The following is a 22,741-nucleotide window of genomic DNA, read 5'->3' on the forward strand; positions in this document are numbered from 1 at the left end:
CATTTCTAAAGAAATTTGGTTAATTAATCCTGTGCTCTAGTCCTTGATATACAACGCCCTCTGGTGTTGTGGGTTGTTACAACATCCACATTTGATCATCCTGAATTATATTTATCTTTCTTTTCTTGTTTTACCTTGACGTAATTTTTCAAGGATCCCTCCTTCTACTCCACTCATTTCCCATTTCATTTGAGCTACATTGTCTCTAGTCTCTCTAGTCCATGTTGTCCAGATTGTGGTTGTGTATCTTCACTGTCGTCCTCCAAGACAACAATGTGATCCTTCTCTTCCTCCTTCAGGTGGCCCTTTGTCCTCCTCGACCCTGTCAAACAATTCGTTCTGAAATGTTAGTTTTATTGTTCGTTTTTTAGGGTGCTTGAGCTACATATATAAGCAATTCAATTAAATTCAATTTTATTTGTATAGCCCTTAATCACCATTACAGTCTTAAAGGGCTTAACAGGCCAAATATTTATGACCCCTACCTTTACCCAAGCCCCCACAAGGGCAAGAAAAAACTCCAGAGCCCATTATTACTGTCCCTTTTAACACATCTCCCAACAAACGTTTGTAATCTATGTGTTTATTTGATAGCAGTCTATATGACTCATGGTTGTGACGTTAGCACCTGCGCACTCACCCTGCCTGAGCACTGTAAGCTTTCCAGTCGCGGAAGTCTCTCCCAAGGCATTCTGGGAAATGCAAGAGTAGACTCCCGCATCTGATAGCTGGAGACCCTGTATCTGCAGCCAGGTAGAGACAGAGTAACGTTGGGGACCACCCCTCATCTGAAACACCGTGGGACATTGGAATTACAAATCATTGTTTTACAACTGAAGACTTTCACTATTATTCCAATGTTATTTCATACAAATCTGAGTATTCCTATTAAATATTCCTTTACTCTTTATTAATTTAGCAGAGGCTTTTATCTTGTCCAAATCTATTGATGTGTATATTTTATGTTTCAAAACCTGAACAGAGATGCGAGGATGGTCCCCCGGCAAGAAATAGTGGCTCCCTCTCTTCTTCCAGGTCACACTGGGGAGAGGATAGGCCGAGACCTCGCACCCAAACACCACGCCGCTGCCCGTGGAGTTGGACGTGTGTCTGGGGCCACGGAGGATGCGTGGGGCTGTGGTCGTTCAGAAAGACATCACACCACATTTGTGAAACAAAACACAAATTCCGATACAGCTCCATCTACAGGGAAACATGTGTTTCTAATTGGCTCAGATTGGTGACAGGTGATATGACAAGGGTTTCCCTTAGGAGTTAGGTATCTTGTTCAAGGATGAACCAAAGACTGTCAACCTTGGCGTTCGAACCCAGAACCTTTTTGCTTTAGCATCAAAAAATCCACAATGCTTAACATGTCCACCGTCACAACACAGCAACCACAATTGAATCAATGCTTACATTAAGGTTTGTGAAAGAATCGGATCTAGTGTTGCACTCACCAGATCGACAGGTTCCCGCTCCTACCGCCCTTATGCCTCTCTCACTGCGGCTCGAGGCCTCCTTCAGCTGGCAGAGGTTAGGGTAGGTCCACCCGTCTGACCCGCACACTCTGCCCTTATCCCGGCAGGTGCATGCGGGCTCCGGGTTGGCCCGGCTGTGCCCCCTCCTCGCCGCCTTCCTCCGGCAGACCAGCCCCTCTCCGCAGCGGCCGTAGAACTCCTGCGCCGCGTCCGGGTCGCACCTCTGCCCCGCGCCGTTGGCGCACCGCTCGCAGCAGTCGCAGCGGTCTCTCACCCTGCCGGCCGGGCAGCCTCCGGGCCGGACCGGAGGGCAGAGAGCCGGGAGGCAGTCCCCGCACTGGGCCCCCTCCTCCCAGAGACGCAGCCAGCCCAGGTGCTGCGGCGGCAGGCCGAGGGAGCCCCCGACCCATGCGGTCAGGCTGAGGCCAACACAGAGCCACACATGAGCCATGGAACTAGTCGAGGGGGAGATCCCCTGGTTTTGGGAACCACTACAGAAGAGCAAGCTGCATTGACGGTTGTTTGTGAGTGCAATGAGTGCTGGTGAGCTCACCAGCAAGCGGCAATGAGTATTGGCAGTGAGTACTGGTGAGCTGGTACAGCTTTCGAAATCAAATAATAAGAAAGATAAATCCAGGACTTTTTCCTCAAAGTACTAAGATCATGTGTTGCTCCTTCCTCTCAGATGCCATTGATTCTTGTCTAATTCTATACAGGCTGATTCAATTAACAAACATTTGTTGATTTACCATGTTCTGTATGAAGAGCGATCGTTGTCTCCATAAGCTCCAAGCTTGTCCTGTCAAAGAGGCGGCGATGGAAATGAATGAAGAAGGTTTCGCAAACCTCTCCTATGATTCTCATGACTCACCACCTTTCCTCAAAGTCCTGTGGCCCTTGTCCATGTGCCAGTCCGTCTCCTTGGCAGACATGTCGAGAAAATCTCCAGTTACTCTTGACATCTTCAAGACTGCCCTGTTCTAATCAACCAACTGACAGGTTTATGATTATAATATGGTAGCACATATACTGGATACCTGAATGTGCCAATGATTCTGTTGTCTATAGTATGTGAAATCCATCTGTGTGGGGCTGCCTGGTGTGTGGGTGTTACATTCCTGGATCTGGCAGTACAGAAGGAAGAGTAAACATTCATCCTCAAGTGGAAAATATGAGTTTATTTAATTTATACAACCAACCTCATTGATTATGCAATCCTTCTTTTAGTAGATGGCACTACGATAAGATAATATATAAATGACATACTTTATTAACTAGAAAATGTTATTTCCTTCAGAAAACATGGTGAGTGCCATACTGCAAAGTGAGGTAGAAAATATGTTTTAATAAAGCCACATTGTTTAAGATATAAAGAAATGTTGAATGGCTTCAAAGAGTGGAAGAACAAGTGAAAAGATTTGAACAGATTTCAAAAGCCTTAATGGGGGGCCCATCTTAAATGGAGCAGACAATGTAAACATGCACACGGCAATCTGATTGCTTGAAAAAAAAAAAATCTACCTATTAGATCGCTTGAGAAAATATTATTTCCAGATCGGATTGCTAGAAAAATATCCAATGGCCACTTCAGCCTAGGCACTAAATGTTATTTTATCAGCACATATATAAAGGGATTTAATCAAAGTGCATTTGTGTGACCCGGTGATGTTCAAAGACCCAGAATAAACTGAACCCAGAGACTTCTATAACAAATATATTAACTTTATTGACTTATGACGTACATCAAATCAACGCTAAATGGACAAATAAAGAAAGTAAAGAATGTGGGACTAGACTCTACTCTAAGGGAGGTCAGTAGAGTTATGCTTTGTCCAAAAATGTATAATTATGGACAAAACCCTACAGCACTCAAATTAACCCACGGCCAGCCACCCCACCTACATTAAATTGATTAATTAAAATGCCCTCAAATCTGTCTTTGTTTAAAAAATAAGAGACAGCACATTTTATGGAAATGAAAAGATATGCACGGTTAAACAATTGAACTTGCTATCCTGGAAAACATTCCCCTCCCCAGTTAGAGGTATGCAGCTGACATGAATATATATTTATAAATGTGAAACAAACGGGTCAATCAACACAGCTTACAGAAAATAAATAACCGAAAACGACTGAACAGTGCCCCGGTATATATGTAGCCTACGGTATAACAATTATCAGCTGTATCAATGTCCTACTATATGCTATGTACATCATAACATTCAAAAAAAACTAGCAACTTATGTATTTACAGAAAATGATGCAATGTAATGTAATGAACACGGACAGTCCTACACATCAGCACTGTTTGCCTGCGGCACTGTTTGCCACTGTTTGCCTGAGGCTCAAAGGTGTCAACGTGACAACTTTTCTGACGTCAGAGTCTGAAAAGGCGTTGCTTCCTGGTTAGACACAACTCTGCCGTCCACGTCATGGACAGTCCACGTACACAAGTAATGCAGCGCACAGTTCCGGTATTCTTACAAAATAAAGGTTCCACTCACCTGTAAATATAAATAACATAATCAAATTCTTGTATTCACTAAATATTATAACATGTTGCCCGTTTTTATTTTTTTCATTCTATACATAGGCGTTGCTTCATCATGCTATGTTACATGTTGATTCATCACGATTCAATTCAACGCTATTATAAAGCTTTTACTTCGAAAGTATTGAAGGAAGTCGAACTTCATTGTTGGTACTTCATAAATTACACGTCTTACAGAAAGAGGTGGACAAAACAAACATAGCAATGTGAAAAGTTCCATATCCGGACAGATGGTTGATTATCTTGACTTTCAGTTCTTCCTCTAATTGACTGGACGCGATTGCGCTGTGACTTTTGAATTACGAAACACACTCCTGTAAGTATTTTCATATGAATCATATTTATACACCTGTATCATTTATTTTCATTAAACGCAATTAATAAGTAGTGGTGGAACGATATCGATGTCTTAGAAAGATACCTGACAGTACCTGGCAGTACTTCATAATTCTCATTATAAGTTATTTCATTATATTTAATGTAGCAAAAGATTGACATGATCTGTGATTCTTTTTGAGTGTCATCTTTAAGTAGGGACGTTACTCTACTGTAGTATGAATGTTAGACAGGTAAGACAACCGTTCTGTTATTAACCAATGTGTCAATAGAGACTCGTAATTTAGAGACTCGTAATGTATTTCCGGACACCAACAGTAATATACGTGTTATAAGCCTATAAGGAAGATAACACACCTAGTGACGTGACTCATTCACATAATACAAGCTTGTAAAGGTTGACCAAACTGAAGCACTCTCCTCCTTAATAAATCCCATTACATTAAGTACTCAGCTCATTAAATGTATCTATGCATCTACAGTTCTAAAACAGGTAGGAATGGCAGGCAAAGTGCTCGTGACAGGAGGAGGAGGCTACATTGGCAGTCATTGTGTGGTGGAGCTCATTGAAGCTGGCTACTCTCCAGTTGTCATCGACAACTTCAGCAATTCTGTTCGGGGTGAGTTTCAGTGGACTAAAGTATATAATGTGTCTGTATTTCTTGCCTAAACCAAATTTCTATATTAATTCAGACAACTAAACTGTTTATGTTTATGTGTATGTATGTGTGTTCTTTTTTGGGTACGTTTTATTCATCGCCTCATTGGTGTAATAAAGTGTTATATAAAACGCAGACGTGTGTGTCCTTATGCACTGGCTCACATGCTACATCCTGTTTGTAGGAGAAGGGGATGTGCCAGAGAGCCTGCGCAGGATAGAGAAGTTTCTGAAAACTTCCATTGAGTTCCATGAACTAGACCTTCTTGACCGAGAAGGATTGGAAGATGTCTTCAAAAAGGTATGGAATTATTATCAACACACCATTGCCCTATATACTCACAAGGTCAGACATGTATGTAGAAATTGCCTCGAAGACGTTTCTATTTAGTTGTTTCTGCCACTCTGCCATGAATAGCGTTCTTTTTGCAGATGCAGTTGCCTACCTTGAGAAATGTGTTTGTGTGTTTATGTTCATTTAATTTGTTTCCTCTTTCAGCATTCCTTCATTGCGGTGATGCACTTTGCGGGCCTGAAAGCCGTTGGAGAGTCTGTGCAGAAGCCTCTGCTTTACTACCAGGTCAACCTCACAGCGTCCATGAACCTGCTCCAGGTGAGTGCTGACACTGCGCCCTAACAACGTTAACCCCAGCTCGCTGGCCGCACCTAGATCATTTGCAAAGCAACAACTATGAAAAACAACCCTGGCATGCCTTTATTAAAAAATATTTTTAGACGCTGCCGTAATATTACTGGGCACGCCTTCAATTGTTATAGTTGAGAACTTGCCTTTCCACTACATACTCTGCTTAACATTAAGTTTGTGTGTGTCTTTTTGTGTGTGTGTTTCCCAGGTCATGCAGGCTAACGGAGTGCACAACCTGGTGTTCAGCAGCTCGGCCACGGTGTATGGAGACCCCCAGCGGCTGCCCATCGACGAGCAGCACCCGGTGGGCGGCTGCACCAACCCCTACGGCAAGACCAAGTTCTTCATCGAGGAGATGATCAGCGACCAGTGCAAGGCCAATAAGGTCCGTGCACAAGTATGAGTGGAGAGGGCATGATGTGATACAAGATGTCCTCTGGAGGACTAGTTTAAGATGAATTAATCATTTAATTAATTTAATTATTTTCCTGGTCCCAGAGGCCGCATCACATGTATAGATACACAGATATAGAAATAAATAAAATACATATGTAAACATAGATTTGATTTCAAGCTAATCATTGTAGTTTTATTAAAAACCTTCTTGTGTCTGCACAGGACTGGAATGCAGTTCTGCTGCGGTACTTCAACCCGATCGGAGCTCACATCAGCGGCCTCATCGGAGAGGATCCTCAAGGCATCCCCAACAACTTGCTCCCATACGTTGCACAGGTACAATGTCTGCCGGCCTGGGAGCGACGGGTCACCGGACGTTACATTATCGTTATCTCCAACGCAAACTTTTTTGTTCTTTCTTTTCTGGGAACCACACCCAGGTTGCCATTGGGAGAAGAGAGCACCTCAGTGTGTATGGTGATGACTACGACACACCTGATGGGACAGGTAATAGAGAGGCACCCAGATCAGCAATTAAACCTTATTTGTACTTTTAGATATGTATATATGAATTCATGGATTGTAATTTGTTACTTTTATTAAAGGAGACATATTATGGCGTTTTCACAACAAGTAAACATAGTATTTGAGTTTCAGAAAACATGTTTTTTGAAGCTGTTGAAGCTGTTATGATGCTGGAAATAGCTTTTAGGAAAAAAAATCTCACCTACCGCTATTCGCTTCTGTTTCAGTCCCTTCAGAATGTGCTGTTTCTGGTGTCTGTAGCTTTAATGCAAATGAGCTGCTGCAAATTGACCAATGAGCTGTCAAACTGAACCACAGCATGGAGGACAAGGGATTGTTGCCATTTGCGGACTCCTGGAGCTCTATATCTATATAAGATAATATAATAATAATAATAATAATAATAATAATAATAATAATAATAATATTATATATGGGTATTGATATAATATTATATCTAATATCACGGCCAAAAGCTATGTGCGCCTCGGATGATATTATGAATCTTAAAGACTGCGTCTGACGTCTCTGGTACTTCCACAACAAGTAAAGACTCGTAGTGGGGGATATCTCGGCCTTGGTTGAGGAGAATAGGGGGAAAGGAACTTTGGCCTTGACTCTCTGAAGTCCATGAACCACGACATGGAGGAGAAAGCGATTGTACTCCGGGAGCTGAGCTGCCAGACCGCCACCGAGCTCCCCGCGCCGGAGCTACCGGAATGCCGATGAGGCTTCGGCGGCAGTCGGAATCTGCAGAATACCTGTTAACCAATAGAATTTGCCTTGGATAATAGGCAGCAGAGAGAGAGGTCATGTTTACCGAAGCTCCGCTAGGCATTGGAAAAAACTACTTAATTCATCGTTCAGATCTACTTTATCTTATTTTATTTCATGATCATAATACCTAACAATATATAGTTTGTTTCCGTCGTCCTCCATCGCTCGAATCAACAATACATTTTGGCACTTTTTATGACTCCCGGATCAGACCGCAGAAAAAGCCTTGGACTTTCCTATCGCCAACATGCCTCTGTACTCGGATATCTCAGGCACGGAGACTGGGAAATGCACAGACTGCACCAAACTGCAACAGACGGCTTTATTTGAAACGAGACTAGCAGCATTAGAAAAATGCAAAGGACTCCTCCAGGATACAGTGCCGATGGGTGAGTTTGCTGAGCTCACTCAGATACAGCAAGATGATCAAAGCTACACTGTATCCTTCCCGAAGCTGGACAAGAGAGAGACAGTTCCAGCTGCGTCTCACTGGCACAGAGTCAGCGCTAAGACGAAACAACATACCAAAGTGAATCAACAAGTTCACTCAACGCCAAATGCTAAGCTACCCAAAGCTAAAGTTACATGTATCAGCCGGATTAGCCCGTCACAGAAATTAACCCTGCCACTGAAGAACCGGTTCCTGCCACTTCAAGAGTCCACGAACGCGCCTGCCACCCATGCACCCCTGAGCCCCGAGATGCGTCCGGACTGACAGTGCGGACAGAGACGGAACAAGAACCAGTCGCCATGGAGGCGAGCTGCGCATGCCTCAGCCACCTGTGCACCCCTGACCCCTGAAATGTGTCCGGACAGACGGTACGGACAGAGATGGAACAACCAGTCGCCACGGAGGCGGGCTGCGCATGTGTCTGCCACCGTACAACAAGGGCCCATCTCAGAGAAAGCAGATGAACCAGACATTCTGATTATAGGAGACTCAACCATCAAGGATATAACCGGCAAGAAGATCAAAACATGCAACTTCCCATATGGAATGGTTAGTGATATCAACCATAAACTAGCCAAAATCACATTGGGAAAACCCCAAAATCTCACAGATTATTGTGCATGCAGGATTTAATGATATTCAAAGAGAACAGTCAGAGCTTCTGAAGAGGGATTACTATGATCTATTGGATACACTGGACAAAATACACATTAAGTCATTGATCAGTGGACCCATACCAGCAGTTGACAAGGGAATAAACAGATTCAGTCGTCTACTTGCACTGAATACATGGCTTTCCAGAGTCTGCAATGAAAGAGGAAGGGGCTTTATTGACAATTTCAACTTATTCTGGGGGCGCAAATATCTTTTCAGAGCAGATGGCCTACACCCAAACAGGTTAGGCTCAAAACTGTTGAGGGACAATCTTCTCTTCTCGCTTTCCCACAAATCTCCATGGTCTGACGCACAGGCCACAGTCAGAACACAGGTTGAGAAGAAGCGAGACTACAGCCTCCCCCACACATCTACTCTGCCACTATCTGACACACAGATAGCAGGCAGCCCACAGACCTTGAAGAGAGACAACAGCCCGCCCGCCATCAACACTGTGCCTTCCCCCATCGCTGATGCTGGCTTGGCGAGGAACGGCCACCCCCCTCCTCTGCATTCCCCCATCGACGATGACCTCCAGCCTCATCTCTCCCATAGCCACAACAACAACTCCAGCCCCAATGTCTCCTCCCTTTGCGATTTTCCAGCCGAATTTAAGAAACTGGAATATGTTGGCATCAAACTTGCATCTGTGTCAATGATAGCATCGCCACGTCATGGCCACAGGCTGATAACACCCAAGAGGATGGCGCCCCAGCCCCCCCCCTGTACTGATAGTAGTCCTGATTATTACTGAGACAAAAAAGGGTTCAGCCGTAGACACAGTATAAAGGAAGTTTCACATAATCTGCTGAACCCAAGGTTGCCTACGTCAAAGCAGGGCAACTTTCTGGAAAGCAAAAGGCACCCTGGAGAAAAGCTGCTTCTGTAACAGCACAGAAAAAAGAATGCAGGAAGGTTGAACGCATCTGGCGTAAAACAAAACTTCATATTCACCATGATATCTATAAAGAGAGCCTCTGTGCCTACAATTTAGACTTAAAAAATGCTAGAGAAACATTTTTCTCCAATATCATTAAAACCAACACTGATAATGCAAAAACCCTATTTGCAACTGTTGACAGACTGACCAACCCCACAACACAAATTCCACCTGATCTCCATTCCACGCAGAAATGAGTTTGCAGATTTTTATACTGATAAAATTGTAGGCATCAGACGCGCCATCAATATCTCCACTTCAAACAAAAATGTTGGACTACCACCCTGTTCAGGCAAAAATAACGTGGCAAGGATGGCATGCTTTAATGTTATAGACTCTCAAAATCTTGTGGAAACTGACACAACTAAAGCCATCCACCTGTTGCCTTGATACTATACCTACCAACCTCTTTAAGAATGTTTTCGACTGCCTAGCAGTAGACATATTGCAGATAGTTAACAACTCTCTCCAGTCAGGCAATTTCCCAAAAGCTTTGAAAACTGCAGTTATTAAACCCCTTTTAAAAAAGCGGAGCCTAGATGCCTCTATTATTAACAACTACAGACCAATATCAAATCTACCCTTCATAAGTAAAATCATTGAGAAAGTTGTCCTCCAGCCACTTAATCACTTCCTGGCATCAACTGGTTGCTATGACACCTTCCAATCAGGATTTCGACCCCTGCACAGCACTGAGACCGCCCTTATTAAAGTTGTAAACGACATCCGTCTTAACACAGACTCTGGCAAAACCTCAATACTAATACTACTTGACCTCAGTGCTGCATTCGACACTGTAGACCATACATTACTTCTGGACAGGTTAGAAAACTGGGTGGGGCTTTCAGGCACCGTCTTAAATTGGTTCAGGTCCTACCTACAAAATAGGAACTACTTTGTTTCCATTGGCGACTTTGTATCAGAATCAACCAACGTGACATGTGGAGTCCCACAAGGTTCGATCTTGGGACCCTCTTTATTCAACATCTACATGCTCCCACTAGGGCAAATCATGCAAAATAACAATATTGACCATCATTGCTATGCTGATGACACGCAAATCTATGTATCGCTATCACCAAATGACTATCGGCCCATAGATCTGCTGTGCCAGTGCATTGAGCAAGTGAAAGAATGGATGTGCTGAAATTTCCTTCAACTAAATGAGGACAAAACAGAGATAATTGTATTTGGTTCTAAAACGGAAAGGCTTAAAGTAACCCAACACCTTCACTCTCTGTCCCTGAAAACCTCAATGAAAGCCAGAAATCTAGGGGTTATCATGGATTCAGATTTACATTTCGACAGTCACATCAAATCAGTTACAAAATCGGCATATTATCACCTTAAAAATGTAGCAAGACTTAGAGGGCTCATGTCCACCGAAGACTTACAAAAACTTGTACATGCCTTTATCATTAGTAAGCTTGATTACTGCAATGGTCTCCTTACAGGTCTCCCAAAACAAACTCTGAGAAAGCTTCAGCTTGTTCAGAATGCTGCTGCTAGAGTTCTAACAAAGACCAAAAAATTTGATCATATTACACCAATTCTGAAATCGTTACATTGGCTTCCTGTAGGTCAGAGAATTGATTTTAAAATCATGTTGCTAACCTATAAATCCCTACATGGTTTAGGCCCAAAATATTTAACTGATATGCTTCCACTACATAAGCCTTCTAGACCACTAAGATCCTCTCTGACCAATCTGTTAATTATCCCCAGAGTAAACACAAAACATGGGAAAGCAGGATTTAGTTACTATGCAACAAATAGCTGGAATAAACTCCCAGAGGATTTAAGACTTGCCCCAACTCTGAGCACCTTTAAAACAAGACTGAAGACTTTTATGTTTGCTATAGCTTTCTGCTAAATCTTAAATACATTGCACTTTCTAAAAAGCTTTTTTAACTTTGCCTTTGTTTTCTATTTTAATACTAAAATGCCTTTTTAACTTTCTATTTTACCCATTTCTTTGCATATGTTTTTCTTTTACTTATCTATTATTATTGCCTTGCCTTGAATGATGGGCCTGATTGACCAATAAATAACACCTTTTGTTTTTGCTAGGTGTGAGAGATTATATCCATGTGGTTGATCTGGCCAAGGGACATATAGCTGCCTTGAAGAAGCTGCAGGACAACTGTGGGTGCAAGGTAAGACCCCCCCCCCCCCCCCCCCCCCCCCCCCCCCCCGGGCTTTGACTTTCATTCTATTCTGAATGATTTCTATAGTGCCTATTTCTGTAGATAATCTTGTGTGTGTGTGTGTGTGTGTGTGTGTGTGTGTGTGTGTGTGTGTGTGTGTGTGTGTGTGTGTGTGTGTGTGTGTGTGTGTGTGTGTGTGTGTGTGTGTGTGTGTGTGTGTGTGTGTGTGCAGGCGTACAACCTCGGGACCGGCACTGGGTATTCAGTGCTCCAGATGGTTAAGGCAATGGAGAAGGCCTCTGGCAAGAAGGTGAGTCGCAGTGATGACCTGGGCTGGCGAGTTAACATGCAAGGAATGAAAAAAAAAAAAGAAGATTTTAAATTAAAAGAAATTGGTTTGCACTGCGCAACTAAAGGAAAAACTAAATAAGAACATTTTAGAAAAGCTAAAATAAACCCTGACATAAACTCTGTATGGTAGCATAACGGTACATGAAAAGGAGGAATATGATGATGCCCAGCCTATGTACTGCCTCACTGCAGCCAAATCATGAAAGCACATTTCATGTCTACCAGTTGCCTAGGAGGTTAGCCAGGAAGTGGTAGGATAGGTGGCGCCTTGCACCTTCAGAGCACTCTAGCGATTGATGGGTTTAAAAGGCCCCTTGAGTCTGCAAATAATTGAATAAGTAGAGTGGAGTCCTGTAATGATTCCAGTAATGAATCTGACTCAAATCCCCATCATCCTCATCCCTGTCCTCTGTAGATCCCGTGCCAAGTCGCCCCTCGGAGGGACGGGGACGTGGCGTCCTGCTATGCCGACCCCCGCACAGCTGCAGAAGAGCTGGGCTGGAAGGCTGAGTTTGACCTTGAGAGAATGTGTAAGGGCAATGCACACCAGACCATGGTGCTAAACACGGCTGCTTGCATACACACTGTTGCTAGCATTCACACGGCGGTTCACATATGCATACACACTGCTGCTAGCATGCACATCGCTGCTAGCATGCACACCGCTGCTAGCATGCACACCGCTGCTAGCATGCACACCGCTGTTAGCATACACACGGCGGTTCACATACGCATACACACGGCTGCTAGCATGCACACTGTTGCTAGCATTCACACGGTGGTTCACATACGCATACACACTGCTGCTAGCATACACACTGCTGCTAGCATGCACACCGCTGCTAGCATGCACACCGCTGCTAGCATACACACCGCTGCTAGCATACACACCGCTGCTAGCATGTACACCGCTGCTAGCATACACATCTCTGCTAGCATACACACCGCTGCTATCATACACACCGCTGCTAGCATACACACCGCTGCTAGCATACACACCGCTGCTAGCATACACACGGCGGTTCACATACGCATACACACTGCTGCTAGCATAAACACAGCTGCTGGCCGCATGCCACCGCAACCTTCTTTCATTGTTCTGGCTGAATTATCTAAATATTTCTTGGGCCTAATATTTGTGCATATAATATTTTGATTCATGTGATCACAAATATTATAAATACTTATTATTTTCTATTTATTTTATTGGTGTAGAATATTAACTCTTGTATTTTCTTTTCAACATAGGTGAGGATTTGTGGCGCTGGCAGTCCTCTAACCCAACTGGCTTCTCCAGTTGATGATCTGTTGCAGTGTCCATCCTTCACTCCAAGATGTAGCATAACTTTGCTTTTCTGCATCTGCCTTTTTTAAAATGTGTTTAATTCATATTCATATATTTATGCATAATTTAATTGAGATTCCAAGGTATTTGCAATCATGCACTCATCTAGAGACTAACAACCGGTACTTTGTTTTGACATTTACATGTAAGGAATGAATGTTTTCTCATATAATATAGGGGAATGATAATGGAAAAAAATAATTAAAGTAAACTTAAAAAAAAAAAAAGTGCTGCCTATGTTGTCTCCATCCTTTTTTATATGTGATATTTTGGTTATTTTGTGGTGCCAATGGCATGAACATTTATTTGAACGAAATAAATGAAATCAAACACTGAAGGAATATTTTAGCCTTTGCAACTTTGAGGTGTATGTAGAGCACATTTAGGACACACTGGGGCTTTAAATGGCTTTTTGGCCCTTGGGCACCCAGTTAAACGCCCACGTCAGCAAAGTCGACCATTCGGTCTGAACGGGTTTCGGTCTTTAGGGCTGAGCAGGAAGTGCTTGAGTGGGAACCCTGTTTGTAAAAAACAGGGGGAGAGGCCAGCAGAAATAAAAGATGGAAATGGTGACAGACATGGGGTCGACTCGACTCTATCGGCCATCGGGTGAACCGGGTCATCATCAGTGAGTATCAAAATAATTTATCACGAGTATTGGCGTTAAAAAAAAAATGGGGGCGAGTTGGGGCGTAAACGGGTCTTGCGGACATCGCATGCCCGAGACGAGTCTCTGGAATCAGCAGCAGGCAAATACGACTTCCCACGCTCATGTGGTCTTGGAATTTTCAATCCACGCAAAGACCATTGTCCTTTAAACCAACAGAAAACGGGTGTTGCAGTATATATAATTGAAAGCGTATATATGAGCCTCTGTGTCTGCAACTTCCTTTTCTATTGTGTTGGAGCGGTAGCCTGCAAGTGGGCGTCCCTCAGTGCTGAGTTGAGCTGAGCGCTGCTCTCTCCAGAGCCGAGCTGCTGCTGCCCGCTTTTTGTTGGACTGTTGCTAGATTCACAAACGTACGTCTAAATTGGAAAAAGTCACCCAACATGAATGTATATTTCTATGCATCTGGTTTACAGTTGATGGATAACGGGTGTTGTACCGTAGGTAAGGCTACTCGGGCGATGCGTCGCTTAATTGGAAACGCATGCGATGCCTTTGGCAATGACTCTAGACACACAGGTAGTATTTCCACAACGCATCGGTAAGATACGATTTGTGTTTATTCACGTGGGTTTTAGGTTAAATCTTTAGATATTTCACGTAGTCCAGGTTTCTTACGGGACGACGCCAGGGGTTTTGTCACCCGATGCTTTTTCAGTGTCGGGTGTTACCCATCAGTAGTCTTTGATGGAAGGTTCAGCCAGCCACTCATAGCACAGAGGCAGCTCTAATGGGCGGGTGCTCTGTGGAGTCGACATAAAGCGCCACCCTGAGAAACAAAGACTCAATCTTTGCCAACCTTTTTTTATTTATTGTTATTTATTTAATGGGGGTGTCGTATTGACACCTTATAATAAGCTGAGACATTGGGTTGCTCATTGTCAAGGGAAAAAACGGAAAGACAGAATAAGGGTGTGTCTAGATAACTAGATGTTTTGAATACAAACGCAGTCATGCCCCTTCTCCTTTTGATTTAGCTTCATTTTATTTATTTGAAGCTAAATCAATCTAATTATTGGTTCCAACACCATAGTACAAATACAAATATCCCCTCCCTGACAACAGATCGACACACCAATATAACAACACCAAAATATGGGTCTTTAGGGTTCTGTATCCGTAACTAAGAATCACTACTCCAGTCTGTCCACAAAGCTAACCCCTGCTGATGTGGTGGCAGGCAGGCCCAGCGATGGTTCAACGCGGCGGACATCACGGTGGCCCACCAGAGACACCTGCTGAAGCAGCTGGACCAGCAGCGCTGCCAGGAGCTGTTCTGCGACTGCAGCGTGCTGGTGGAGGGGCAGCTGTTCCGCGCCCACCGCAACGTCCTCTTCGCCAGCAGCGGCTACTTCCGCATGCTGCTCTCCCCCCAGGGCTCGGACACGGCCTCGGCCACCTTCGACACCTTCAGCCCCGACACCTTCGCCCTCATCCTGGACTTCATCTACTCGGGTCAGCTGGACCTGTCCAGCCACAACGTGATCGAGGTGATGTCGGCCGCCAGCTACCTGCAGATGACCAGCGTCATCAACCACTGCAAGACCTTCATCAAGTCCTCCCTGGAGATCAGCGTGAAGGAGGAAGAGGAGGAGCTGGTGGTGGAGAGGGGTGGGGGCGGGGGCGGCATCCACCTGATGGAGGCGCAGGGCCCCTTCTCCTGCGGCGACGACGACGACGACGACGACGACGACGACGAGAACCTCTCGGACCAGGAGGTCGATCGTCCTCATCATCCGCCCCCTCATCTCCGTCTCCACCCGCAGGGCGCTCAGACCCCCGCGGGCTCCGTGAGCCCCCCGCCGGCCCTGTGGACCCACGACGGGGCCCACCTCACCAAGCAGGTGTTCCTGCTGAAGGACCCGGATCAGACGGCGCCGTCGCTGGCCGCCAGGGCCGACAGCGGCGGCGACGGGGACGGCTTGAGCCCGGCTCACGAGGGGCTGGAGGAGGCCAACACGGGGGCGGAGGACCCCCTGGACCCCCTGTTCACCGTGTCGGGCCCGGAGCAGCGGCGCAGGAAGAGGGGGGCCCGGAGGACGGGCCCCTACTGCACGCGCTCGTCCACCAACAACGACCCCCCCGAGGTGCAGGAGGCCCGCTCGCAGAAGGCGGAGAAGGCGGAGGAGCTGTACGCCACCCTGCCCACCATCGTGGGCGTCATCGGACAGTTCCATAACGGTGATATTTCCGGTTTGTTTTTAAACTCTGCCCTTTATGGATGACAGCTTTAACAATCTCAAAGGGCCTCCCAGGGCCGCGTGTTTAGATGAGGATACACTACTATCAGTTACTGGTTCCACATTGATATGTATTAATGGCACACAAGAGAGCTGCGAATGGACAGCATAATCATAAACGTACTAATTATGCAAAACATTTAAACTTTTTACCCATAATCCCCCTCCCCCCAAAAAATTCGTTGATACCATCCAACCCGATAAAAATAAAATCCCATTAATTTCTTTCAACTTCCCGTCTCGCTCTCCCCTCAGACTCCAACCCCACCATGCGCTACAAGTGTCCCTTCTGCACGCACACGGTCAAGAGGAAGGCGGACCTGAAGCGCCACCTGCGCTGCCACACGGGCGAGCGGCCGTACCCCTGCCAGGCCTGCAACAAGCGCTTCACCCGGCTGGAACACCTGCGCAGCCATTTTGAAACGGTACGGGAGGCGTTCACAAGCCTCCGACTTGAAGTGTTTGCAATGAGTGCCTGTGCTGAGGAAGTACCTTTTCAGAAGGGAGTTAAACACGCACATTGACGATCATCCTGCTTCTTTATTGGTGAAGGTAAACCAGGTCCGAGCAATATAGTGAGCAGGCTCTCCTCCCCCGTATGAGAGTCCTATAACACTTTTATCAACCTAATTATTTTCAGTAATATGAAATATAAAATCATTGTGCTGAAAAAACAGTACAATGCCCAGTGATTAGCTCTACTATTTAAAGGAATAAAAAAACGGTATGAATGCTGGTTTTACTAGCTTGTGTTTAATCTCAATAGTTTCCTGTCTGATTAGCTATTCTGAAGGAGGTCCGCCCCTCCTCTAGTTTAAAGTTTGACAACGATGAAGAAGACCTATTAACGATTCAGACATTTCTTTGGGATTATGACCCCCTCTCTTTCATTCCTCTTGGACCGTTCCAGATCCATCAGGCGCGGAAGCTGGTGTGCAAGAAGTGCAAGTGTCCGCTGACGGAGGAGGCCAGCCACGTGGTGTGCGAGGGCACGCGGCGCTACCGCATTTGCGCCACGTGCATCCAGGAGGAAGTGGGCTTTGAAAGCCTTCCCATGGAGGACAGCCTGGAGGGCCTTGACCAGGAGCCGGCCCTGCTCCTGGGGGTGGACGGCGAGGAGGAGGGGGAGACCCAGAGGTCCTGGCTGACCAGCATGGAGCAGGAGCAGGATGAAGACGAGGACAATCTGGCGGAAGACTCGGGGACCGATCTCATCATCCACGAGGTGGACGACAGCGACGAGGAAGTGCAGTGAACAGAGGCCTGTGTGTGTGTGTGTGTGTGTGTGTGTGTGTGTGTGTGTGTGTGTGTGTGTGTGTGTGTGTGTGTGTGTGTGTGTGTGTGTGTGTGTGTGTGTGTGTGTGTGTGTGTGTGTGTGTGTGTGTCAGTGCACACACTGAGGACTGATGTTCATGACTGAGGTTTATATGCTGTATCATCTGGTGAACTATGAAAATGCAAATGTTAACGTAAACTGGTTAGAGCCAAGGGGGGAAATATTATTTCAGGATTAATATTTTTAATCCAGTGGAGATTTTGTGATTACTTATAAGTTTAAAGTATTCAAAGCATGCACTAGGTACAGTTTTCATTTCTTAATACAATTATGTTATTGAATCATGCATGCAATGGCCTTCCCAATAATGAAACTGTTTAGAAGAAATCCAGGTTTGACAAAATATCGAGCGCACTAACGAGAATGTGCCAAAATCAATGAGTTTATTTAATATACACATTTCTAGTTCATGTTCCTCTGTGAGACTTTGATATCACAGTTTGAGTTATTGTATACATACTTGAAAGTATTTATTAAAATATTTTTTTTTATTACGTTTTTCACAAATTAAAGATATTTTCATATTATTCCTCGTGCTGTTTTGTGTATCCTATACATAGGTGTTATGAGTAGCTACATTATATCTGCTGGCCAGCAGATGGCAATAAAGCACCGCATTAATTAAAGCTCCCTAGCGATAAAGGAAACCTGACAGGCTAGAGCAACATGGCGGCGCTCATCAGAACCATCAACAGAAGCATTTTCATCTCCAGGATGGGTCATCCATGTTTAGCCCTCGGCGGCTCCGCTACTGTGGCTAAATCAGTAAGTGTCACCGAATCGAGTGGATGCCAATACATAAGATTATGCCTGTTGCCAGCTTTGTTTAAGATCATTGCTACTATGATTTGTAGGCGGTAGCTACTAGCTTCCTCACTTAATCTGACCCTGCCAACATTTCTGCACTTTGTCCTCTGATAATTAAATATTTTGGTTCTATTCCACGTAGGTTAGTGGAAGTTCAAGTAAACGTCTTCCTGATAGAGTGAAGATAGTGGAGGTCGGACCCCGAGATGGGCTTCAAAATGAGAAGGTAACATTCATTAAGGACCCATGGTTAACGTAGCCCAATATAAAACAAAACATCAGTGTATTCACAGGAGCGCATGAACGAGTTATAAGTAAACTGTTGTTGATATTTTTTTCCCGATTTGCTATCTCCATCTCTAGACAATTGTACCTGCGGAAACAAAGATTCGATTAATTGACATGTTGTCCGATTCCGGCTTGTCAGTCATTGAAGCCACCAGCTTTGTGTCCCCCAAATGGGTTCCACAGGTAATCTTCTTGGCATATTTATTCGGTAAAGTCAATGCCAATGATTATATTTACGTCACCAAACGCGTGCTACATCAGGTGGATGCATGTGTGTGGTTGAACCCATGATGTTCATTAACATCTATGCTTTAAATGACAGATGGCTGACCAGATGGAGGTCATGAAGGGGATCCGTAGGAAGCCTGGTGTCTCCTACCCGGTCCTCACCCCTAACCTCAAGGGCTTCCAGGCCGCTGTAAGTAGTCCTCTACCACACCAGTCGCCTACCACCTCAATACAACCTCCTGGAAAGCACCTAGTCCACTGTCACATGTAGTCCTCTCCCTAACTGTTTGTTAAGCAAGCAGCCGCATCCACAGCTCGACAGCTCCACAGTTTCCACCCGCACCCTGCAGTGGAATGATTATGGTACCACGTCGACGCAACGCAAGGGGTTTACGGACCCATTACGTCCTTGCGTATGTCCCTGTGTTTAACTGAGGAGGTACAACAATGTATCCTGAGACCTTAGCCTCCTGGGTGCCTTGCTATGACACATGCCGATCAATATATTTGGTGGCAGCACTTTGATAAAGTTAAGATCAGGGAAATTCAAAGTCATATTATGGCAATACATTTACATTTAGGGCATTTAGCAGACGCTTGTATCCAAAGCGACTTAGAATAAGTACATTTGTCATAAGACGTGAAACAATATATCGCTGTCAGTACAGTAAAGATGTTCATAGAACCAAGTTCAAGTACTAACAATCGCTGGGCTAACCAATACCCTGTGTACAGCAATGCTAGCAGCTACTGCAGATGTTACACAATTAAGTACTATGAATAAGTGCAATGTAGATTAAGTGCGTACAATAAATGCGTACATTAAGTGCCAGGACGTACAACATACAATGGTGGCCGGAACGGGCTTGGTAGCTATAAAGAGTCGAGGTGAACTCTGAGCAGGTGAGTTTTGAGTCTTTTGCGCAATAGTTGGAATAGTTTGAATAGAGAACTGAAGAGCTGAAGCTCTAAGGGGGAATACCAAACCAACAGTATGTGATGCATTTGGTCATTTCCTCTCTGGTAGGTTGAGGCTGGAGCTTCGGAGGTCGCCATTTTCGGAGCAGCCTCTGAGCTCTTCAGCAAGAAGAACATCAACTGCTCTGTGGAGGAGAGTCTGCAGCGCTTCGAGCAGGTCATGGTGGCAGCTAAAGCGGCCGGTGTACCCGTCAGAGGGTAGGAGAACATGCGTGGAAAAGCACATTATTGCAGTTGGCCGCAGAATCAAACACTCGGGGCTCAATCAGATTTTCCTTCTAAAATGTAACTCACTCCCACTCCCAACCCTTTCCCTCAAACAGCTATGTGTCCTGTGTGCTTGGATGCCCGTACGAAGGCAAGGTGGCACCTGCTAAAGTCGCAAAGGTAAGTACTTTGACTAGGGCTGAGGTGGGACCCATGCTGTTCTGTGCTTGAGATTTGTCGGGAACCTTGTATGCGATTGCTTATCTGTCTCTCTTGAAAGGATGCGTATGTTTTGATTTTGTACATTCATTTGTCATACTTGAGAAGTTAAACTCACAATGGTACATGGCTATTTGCTCACTTTCTTTTCCTATATCCCATATCCTATATAAGATGTTGGCTAGCGGCTAGGTGTTATCTGGTGAAAGCCTTTTTGCTCCAGAAAATCCATCCCATAGTCTTGGTTGTTTCAGAATTTCCTGTCGTCCTCGTAGGTAGCAAAGCGTCTGTACTCCATGGGCTGCTACGAGATCTCCCTGGGCGACACCATAGGGGTGGGCACCCCGGGGGGCATGAGTGAGATGCTGGAGGCGGTGAGCAAGGTGGTGCCGGTGGGGGCGTTGGCCGTGCACTGCCACGACACCTACGGCCAGGCCCTGGCCAACATCCTGGTGGCCCTGCAGGTCAGGGCTCGCGCTTCTCTTGGCACACATGTGTTTGGTTGCTTGGTTATTAAAAGGAGGAAGTGACCCACTTTCTGTCATGTTATGTAATTCTATTGTTGTTGTAAGATTCAAGATTCAAGATTCAAGATGCTTTATTTATCCCGAGTGAAATTACTGTGCAACAGTTACAATACAAAGGTGGACCTTGCTTTTTTATAAATTAAAAGCAAGGGATTTCCTTTTAGAATGTGCTTTGACCTTGATTGACATTCAAAATTAATGTTAAATGTAGTACATTTATTTACATTTTTAATCATGCAAGTGCAGCTTTCAGTCGTGTGTATTCTTGAGACAGCTGGCCGGAGGAAGCGTGTGACAGTGTTCTTATGCCAGTGCCGTGTTCTAACTTGCATGATGTGGTTGTTGTTGTTGTGTCAGATGGGCGTCAGCGTGGTGGACTCCTCGGTGGGCGGGCTGGGCGGCTGCCCCTACGCCCAGGGGGCTTCTGGGAACGTGGCGACGGAGGATGTTGTGTACATGCTGCACGGCCTCGGCATCCAGACGGTAAGAATCCATCCCTGGATTTTATGTTTTTGCCCATGCCACCCCGCCCCAAACTCTTCCTCTTCTATTGTACAGCCCACACCAGTCACTTCCTAGCTCTTCCCATGGGGAAAAGGCCCTATCTGCGTTTATCAGATGTTGCACTGTCTAAACAGGAAATGTATTAACATTTTTACGTTTTACGTCTTTGATGCATTATCTTTTCAAACAGTCAAACCTTGAACCCCGCACCCTTAACTCTTGAAAGGTCTTGACGTCAGCACGCCCACCTTTTTATTGACGCCAGTTGCTTGCTTTGCTCCGCTCCCCGCGGTCTTTATTCTCCATGTCAGGGCGTGGACCTCCCCAAGTTGATGGATGCCGGAGCTTTCATCTGCCACTCCCTCAACCGAAGGACTAGCTCCAAAGTGTCCCAGGCCACCCACTGCAAGCTGTGAGCTGGGTCCCTCTCCCGCGGCCCACGTCTAGTGCAATACATCGTTTTCAAAGAAAGGTGCAAAGGTTGGGTTCGCTCGGGCTGGGAAGGTCAGGGTTTTGTACACGTGGCTGGCAACACCAAAACACAACAGCTGCTAACACGTTTGGTGGGATTCCGTCGGATTCAAATGTGAGAAACGCATGATTCCTACTAGCGACACAATCTGTGTCGCCTCTTGCTCATACACATGCAAGTGAAGTACAGGCCTGGGCTTTCTATGAACTGCATTTCTATGAGGTCTATTTCTCAACATTGGTTCTCTATGGTGCCTTATATGCATAGTCTTTTGAATACACCCAAATGCCTGTCACATGCTGTTATGACAGATTTTCTTTCCTCTTTGTCGTAAAACTCAACCTTGGAGACGGCTGTTCTTTCATATTTGTTAATCTTCCGACATTTTAGGGACTTGAGAAACCAGTAATGAGGATGTATGTTGGGTGTGATTACAAAGGGCACAAATTTCTCTATTTATTAGATTTCTATGAGCATCAGGGAATAATGGCTTAATGGTGGTCATGAGCTCTTTTCCAGTGGAAGAGGGGGGATCATCAGGTCCCATGATGCAGCAGTGGTTCACATTAATTTAGCTTTTTCAATGTTTTTTTAAAAGTGTGTGTGTGTGTGTGTGCGCCATTGTGTGTCATTGTGTGTGTGTGTCATTGTGTGTGTGAGGTTCTTAAGAATAAAAAAAAAAAGTGACAAAATAACTGCTGTTTATCATGTTAATGTCACAGTCTTGTCTTTTTTGACCATGATAATTAAAGGAGCATTTACCACCTTGTGTGTGACCGGTCTGAAGGAACAAGGATCACCTGTTGCCTATTTTAGTATTTGTTCTGATACATGAAACAACCATTTGAAAGGAACAAAAGAGAGTTCTTCAGCACACCCTTAACACCTGACAAACTAGCTCGACAGGTACGCTAGGATTCCGGTACGATGCCCTCATTGTGTGCTTTGAGGTGAACCTTGAATGTTTATCAGCTTCACATACTTAGAGATACTATGCAGCTGCAAACAAC

General features: G+C 45.1%; 4 protein-coding genes across 6 annotated transcripts; 3 read left to right on the forward strand and 1 right to left on the reverse strand.

The window, feature by feature from the left end:
* Nucleotides 1-194: 194 nt before the first annotated feature.
* LOC115544256 (kazal-type serine protease inhibitor domain-containing protein 1-like) lies at nt 195-1,932 on the reverse strand. The gene is made up of 4 exons (XM_030357119.1): nt 1,461-1,932; nt 975-1,135; nt 641-788; nt 195-322 (listed from the first exon to the last, which is right to left on the reverse strand). Exons 1-4 carry the CDS (start codon nt 1,930-1,932, stop codon nt 195-197), a joined length of 909 nt encoding a protein of 302 aa, XP_030212979.1.
* A 2,214-nt stretch (nt 1,933-4,146) lies between these two features.
* gale (UDP-galactose-4-epimerase) lies at nt 4,147-13,485 on the forward strand. The gene is made up of 11 exons (XM_030356263.1): nt 4,147-4,348; nt 4,851-4,988; nt 5,212-5,327; nt 5,526-5,639; nt 5,881-6,057; nt 6,291-6,404; nt 6,509-6,575; nt 11,486-11,571; nt 11,795-11,872; nt 12,329-12,443; nt 13,162-13,485. The coding sequence occupies exons 2-11, from the start codon at nt 4,868-4,870 to the stop codon at nt 13,212-13,214; spliced, it is 1,041 nt and encodes a 346-aa protein (XP_030212123.1). The 5' UTR covers nt 4,147-4,348; nt 4,851-4,867; the 3' UTR covers nt 13,215-13,485.
* A 209-nt stretch (nt 13,486-13,694) lies between these two features.
* Nucleotides 13,695-18,028, forward strand: zbtb8a (zinc finger and BTB domain containing 8A). Of its 3 annotated transcripts, none has more exons than XM_030356260.1 (4): nt 13,695-13,886; nt 15,110-16,118; nt 16,421-16,590; nt 17,076-18,028. In XM_030356260.1, the coding sequence occupies exons 2-4, from the start codon at nt 15,284-15,286 to the stop codon at nt 17,418-17,420; spliced, it is 1,350 nt and encodes a 449-aa protein (XP_030212120.1). In that variant the 5' UTR covers nt 13,695-13,886; nt 15,110-15,283; the 3' UTR covers nt 17,421-18,028. The 3 variants fall into 3 exon arrangements, with proteins under 3 accessions (XP_030212120.1, XP_030212118.1, XP_030212119.1); XM_030356258.1 differs by having other exon boundaries at nt 13,697-13,886; nt 15,106-16,118; XM_030356259.1 differs by having other exon boundaries at nt 13,700-13,886; nt 15,106-16,106.
* Nucleotides 18,029-18,124: 96 nt separating this feature from the next.
* Nucleotides 18,125-22,500, forward strand: hmgcl (3-hydroxy-3-methylglutaryl-CoA lyase). The gene is made up of 9 exons (XM_030356264.1): nt 18,125-18,266; nt 18,451-18,534; nt 18,672-18,779; nt 18,919-19,014; nt 19,852-20,000; nt 20,126-20,189; nt 20,504-20,692; nt 21,113-21,238; nt 21,571-22,500. Exons 1-9 carry the CDS (start codon nt 18,168-18,170, stop codon nt 21,673-21,675), a joined length of 1,020 nt encoding a protein of 339 aa, XP_030212124.1. The 5' UTR covers nt 18,125-18,167; the 3' UTR covers nt 21,676-22,500.
* Nucleotides 22,501-22,741: the final 241 nt, after the last annotated feature.

This window comes from Gadus morhua, chromosome 5, assembly GCF_902167405.1.
Source record: "Gadus morhua chromosome 5, gadMor3.0, whole genome shotgun sequence".
NCBI lineage: Eukaryota > Metazoa > Chordata > Actinopteri > Gadiformes > Gadidae > Gadus > Gadus morhua.

Coding starts and splice junctions, on each gene's coding strand:
- hmgcl (XM_030356264.1), top strand. CDS start 18,168: ATGGCGGCGCTCATCAGAACCATCAACAGAAGCATTTTCATCTCCAGG. Junction 18,780..18,918: donor CCCCCAAATGGGTTCCACAG/GTAATCTTCTTG, acceptor TTTAAATGACAG/ATGGCTGACCAGATGGAGGT. Junction 20,001..20,125: donor GCCGGTGTACCCGTCAGAGG/GTAGGAGAACAT, acceptor TCCCTCAAACAG/CTATGTGTCCTGTGTGCTTG.
- LOC115544256 (XM_030357119.1), bottom strand. CDS start 1,932: ATGGCTCATGTGTGGCTCTGTGTTGGCCTCAGCCTGACCGCATGGGTC. Junction 1,136..1,460: donor AGCGGGAACCTGTCGATCTG/GTGAGTGCAACA, acceptor GAACGACCACAG/CCCCACGCATCCTCCGTGGC. Junction 323..640: donor GCTTACAGTGCTCAGGCAGG/GTGAGTGCGCAG, acceptor ATTGTTTGACAG/GGTCGAGGAGGACAAAGGGC.
- zbtb8a (XM_030356258.1), top strand. CDS start 13,819: ATGGAAATGGTGACAGACATGGGGTCGACTCGACTCTATCGGCCATCG. Junction 16,119..16,420: donor CCATAACGGTGATATTTCCG/GTTTGTTTTTAA, acceptor CTCTCCCCTCAG/ACTCCAACCCCACCATGCGC. Junction 16,591..17,075: donor TGCGCAGCCATTTTGAAACG/GTACGGGAGGCG, acceptor GGACCGTTCCAG/ATCCATCAGGCGCGGAAGCT.
- gale (XM_030356263.1), top strand. CDS start 4,868: ATGGCAGGCAAAGTGCTCGTGACAGGAGGAGGAGGCTACATTGGCAGT. Junction 6,058..6,290: donor ACCAGTGCAAGGCCAATAAG/GTCCGTGCACAA, acceptor GTGTCTGCACAG/GACTGGAATGCAGTTCTGCT. Junction 11,572..11,794: donor AGGACAACTGTGGGTGCAAG/GTAAGACCCCCC, acceptor GTGTGTGTGCAG/GCGTACAACCTCGGGACCGG.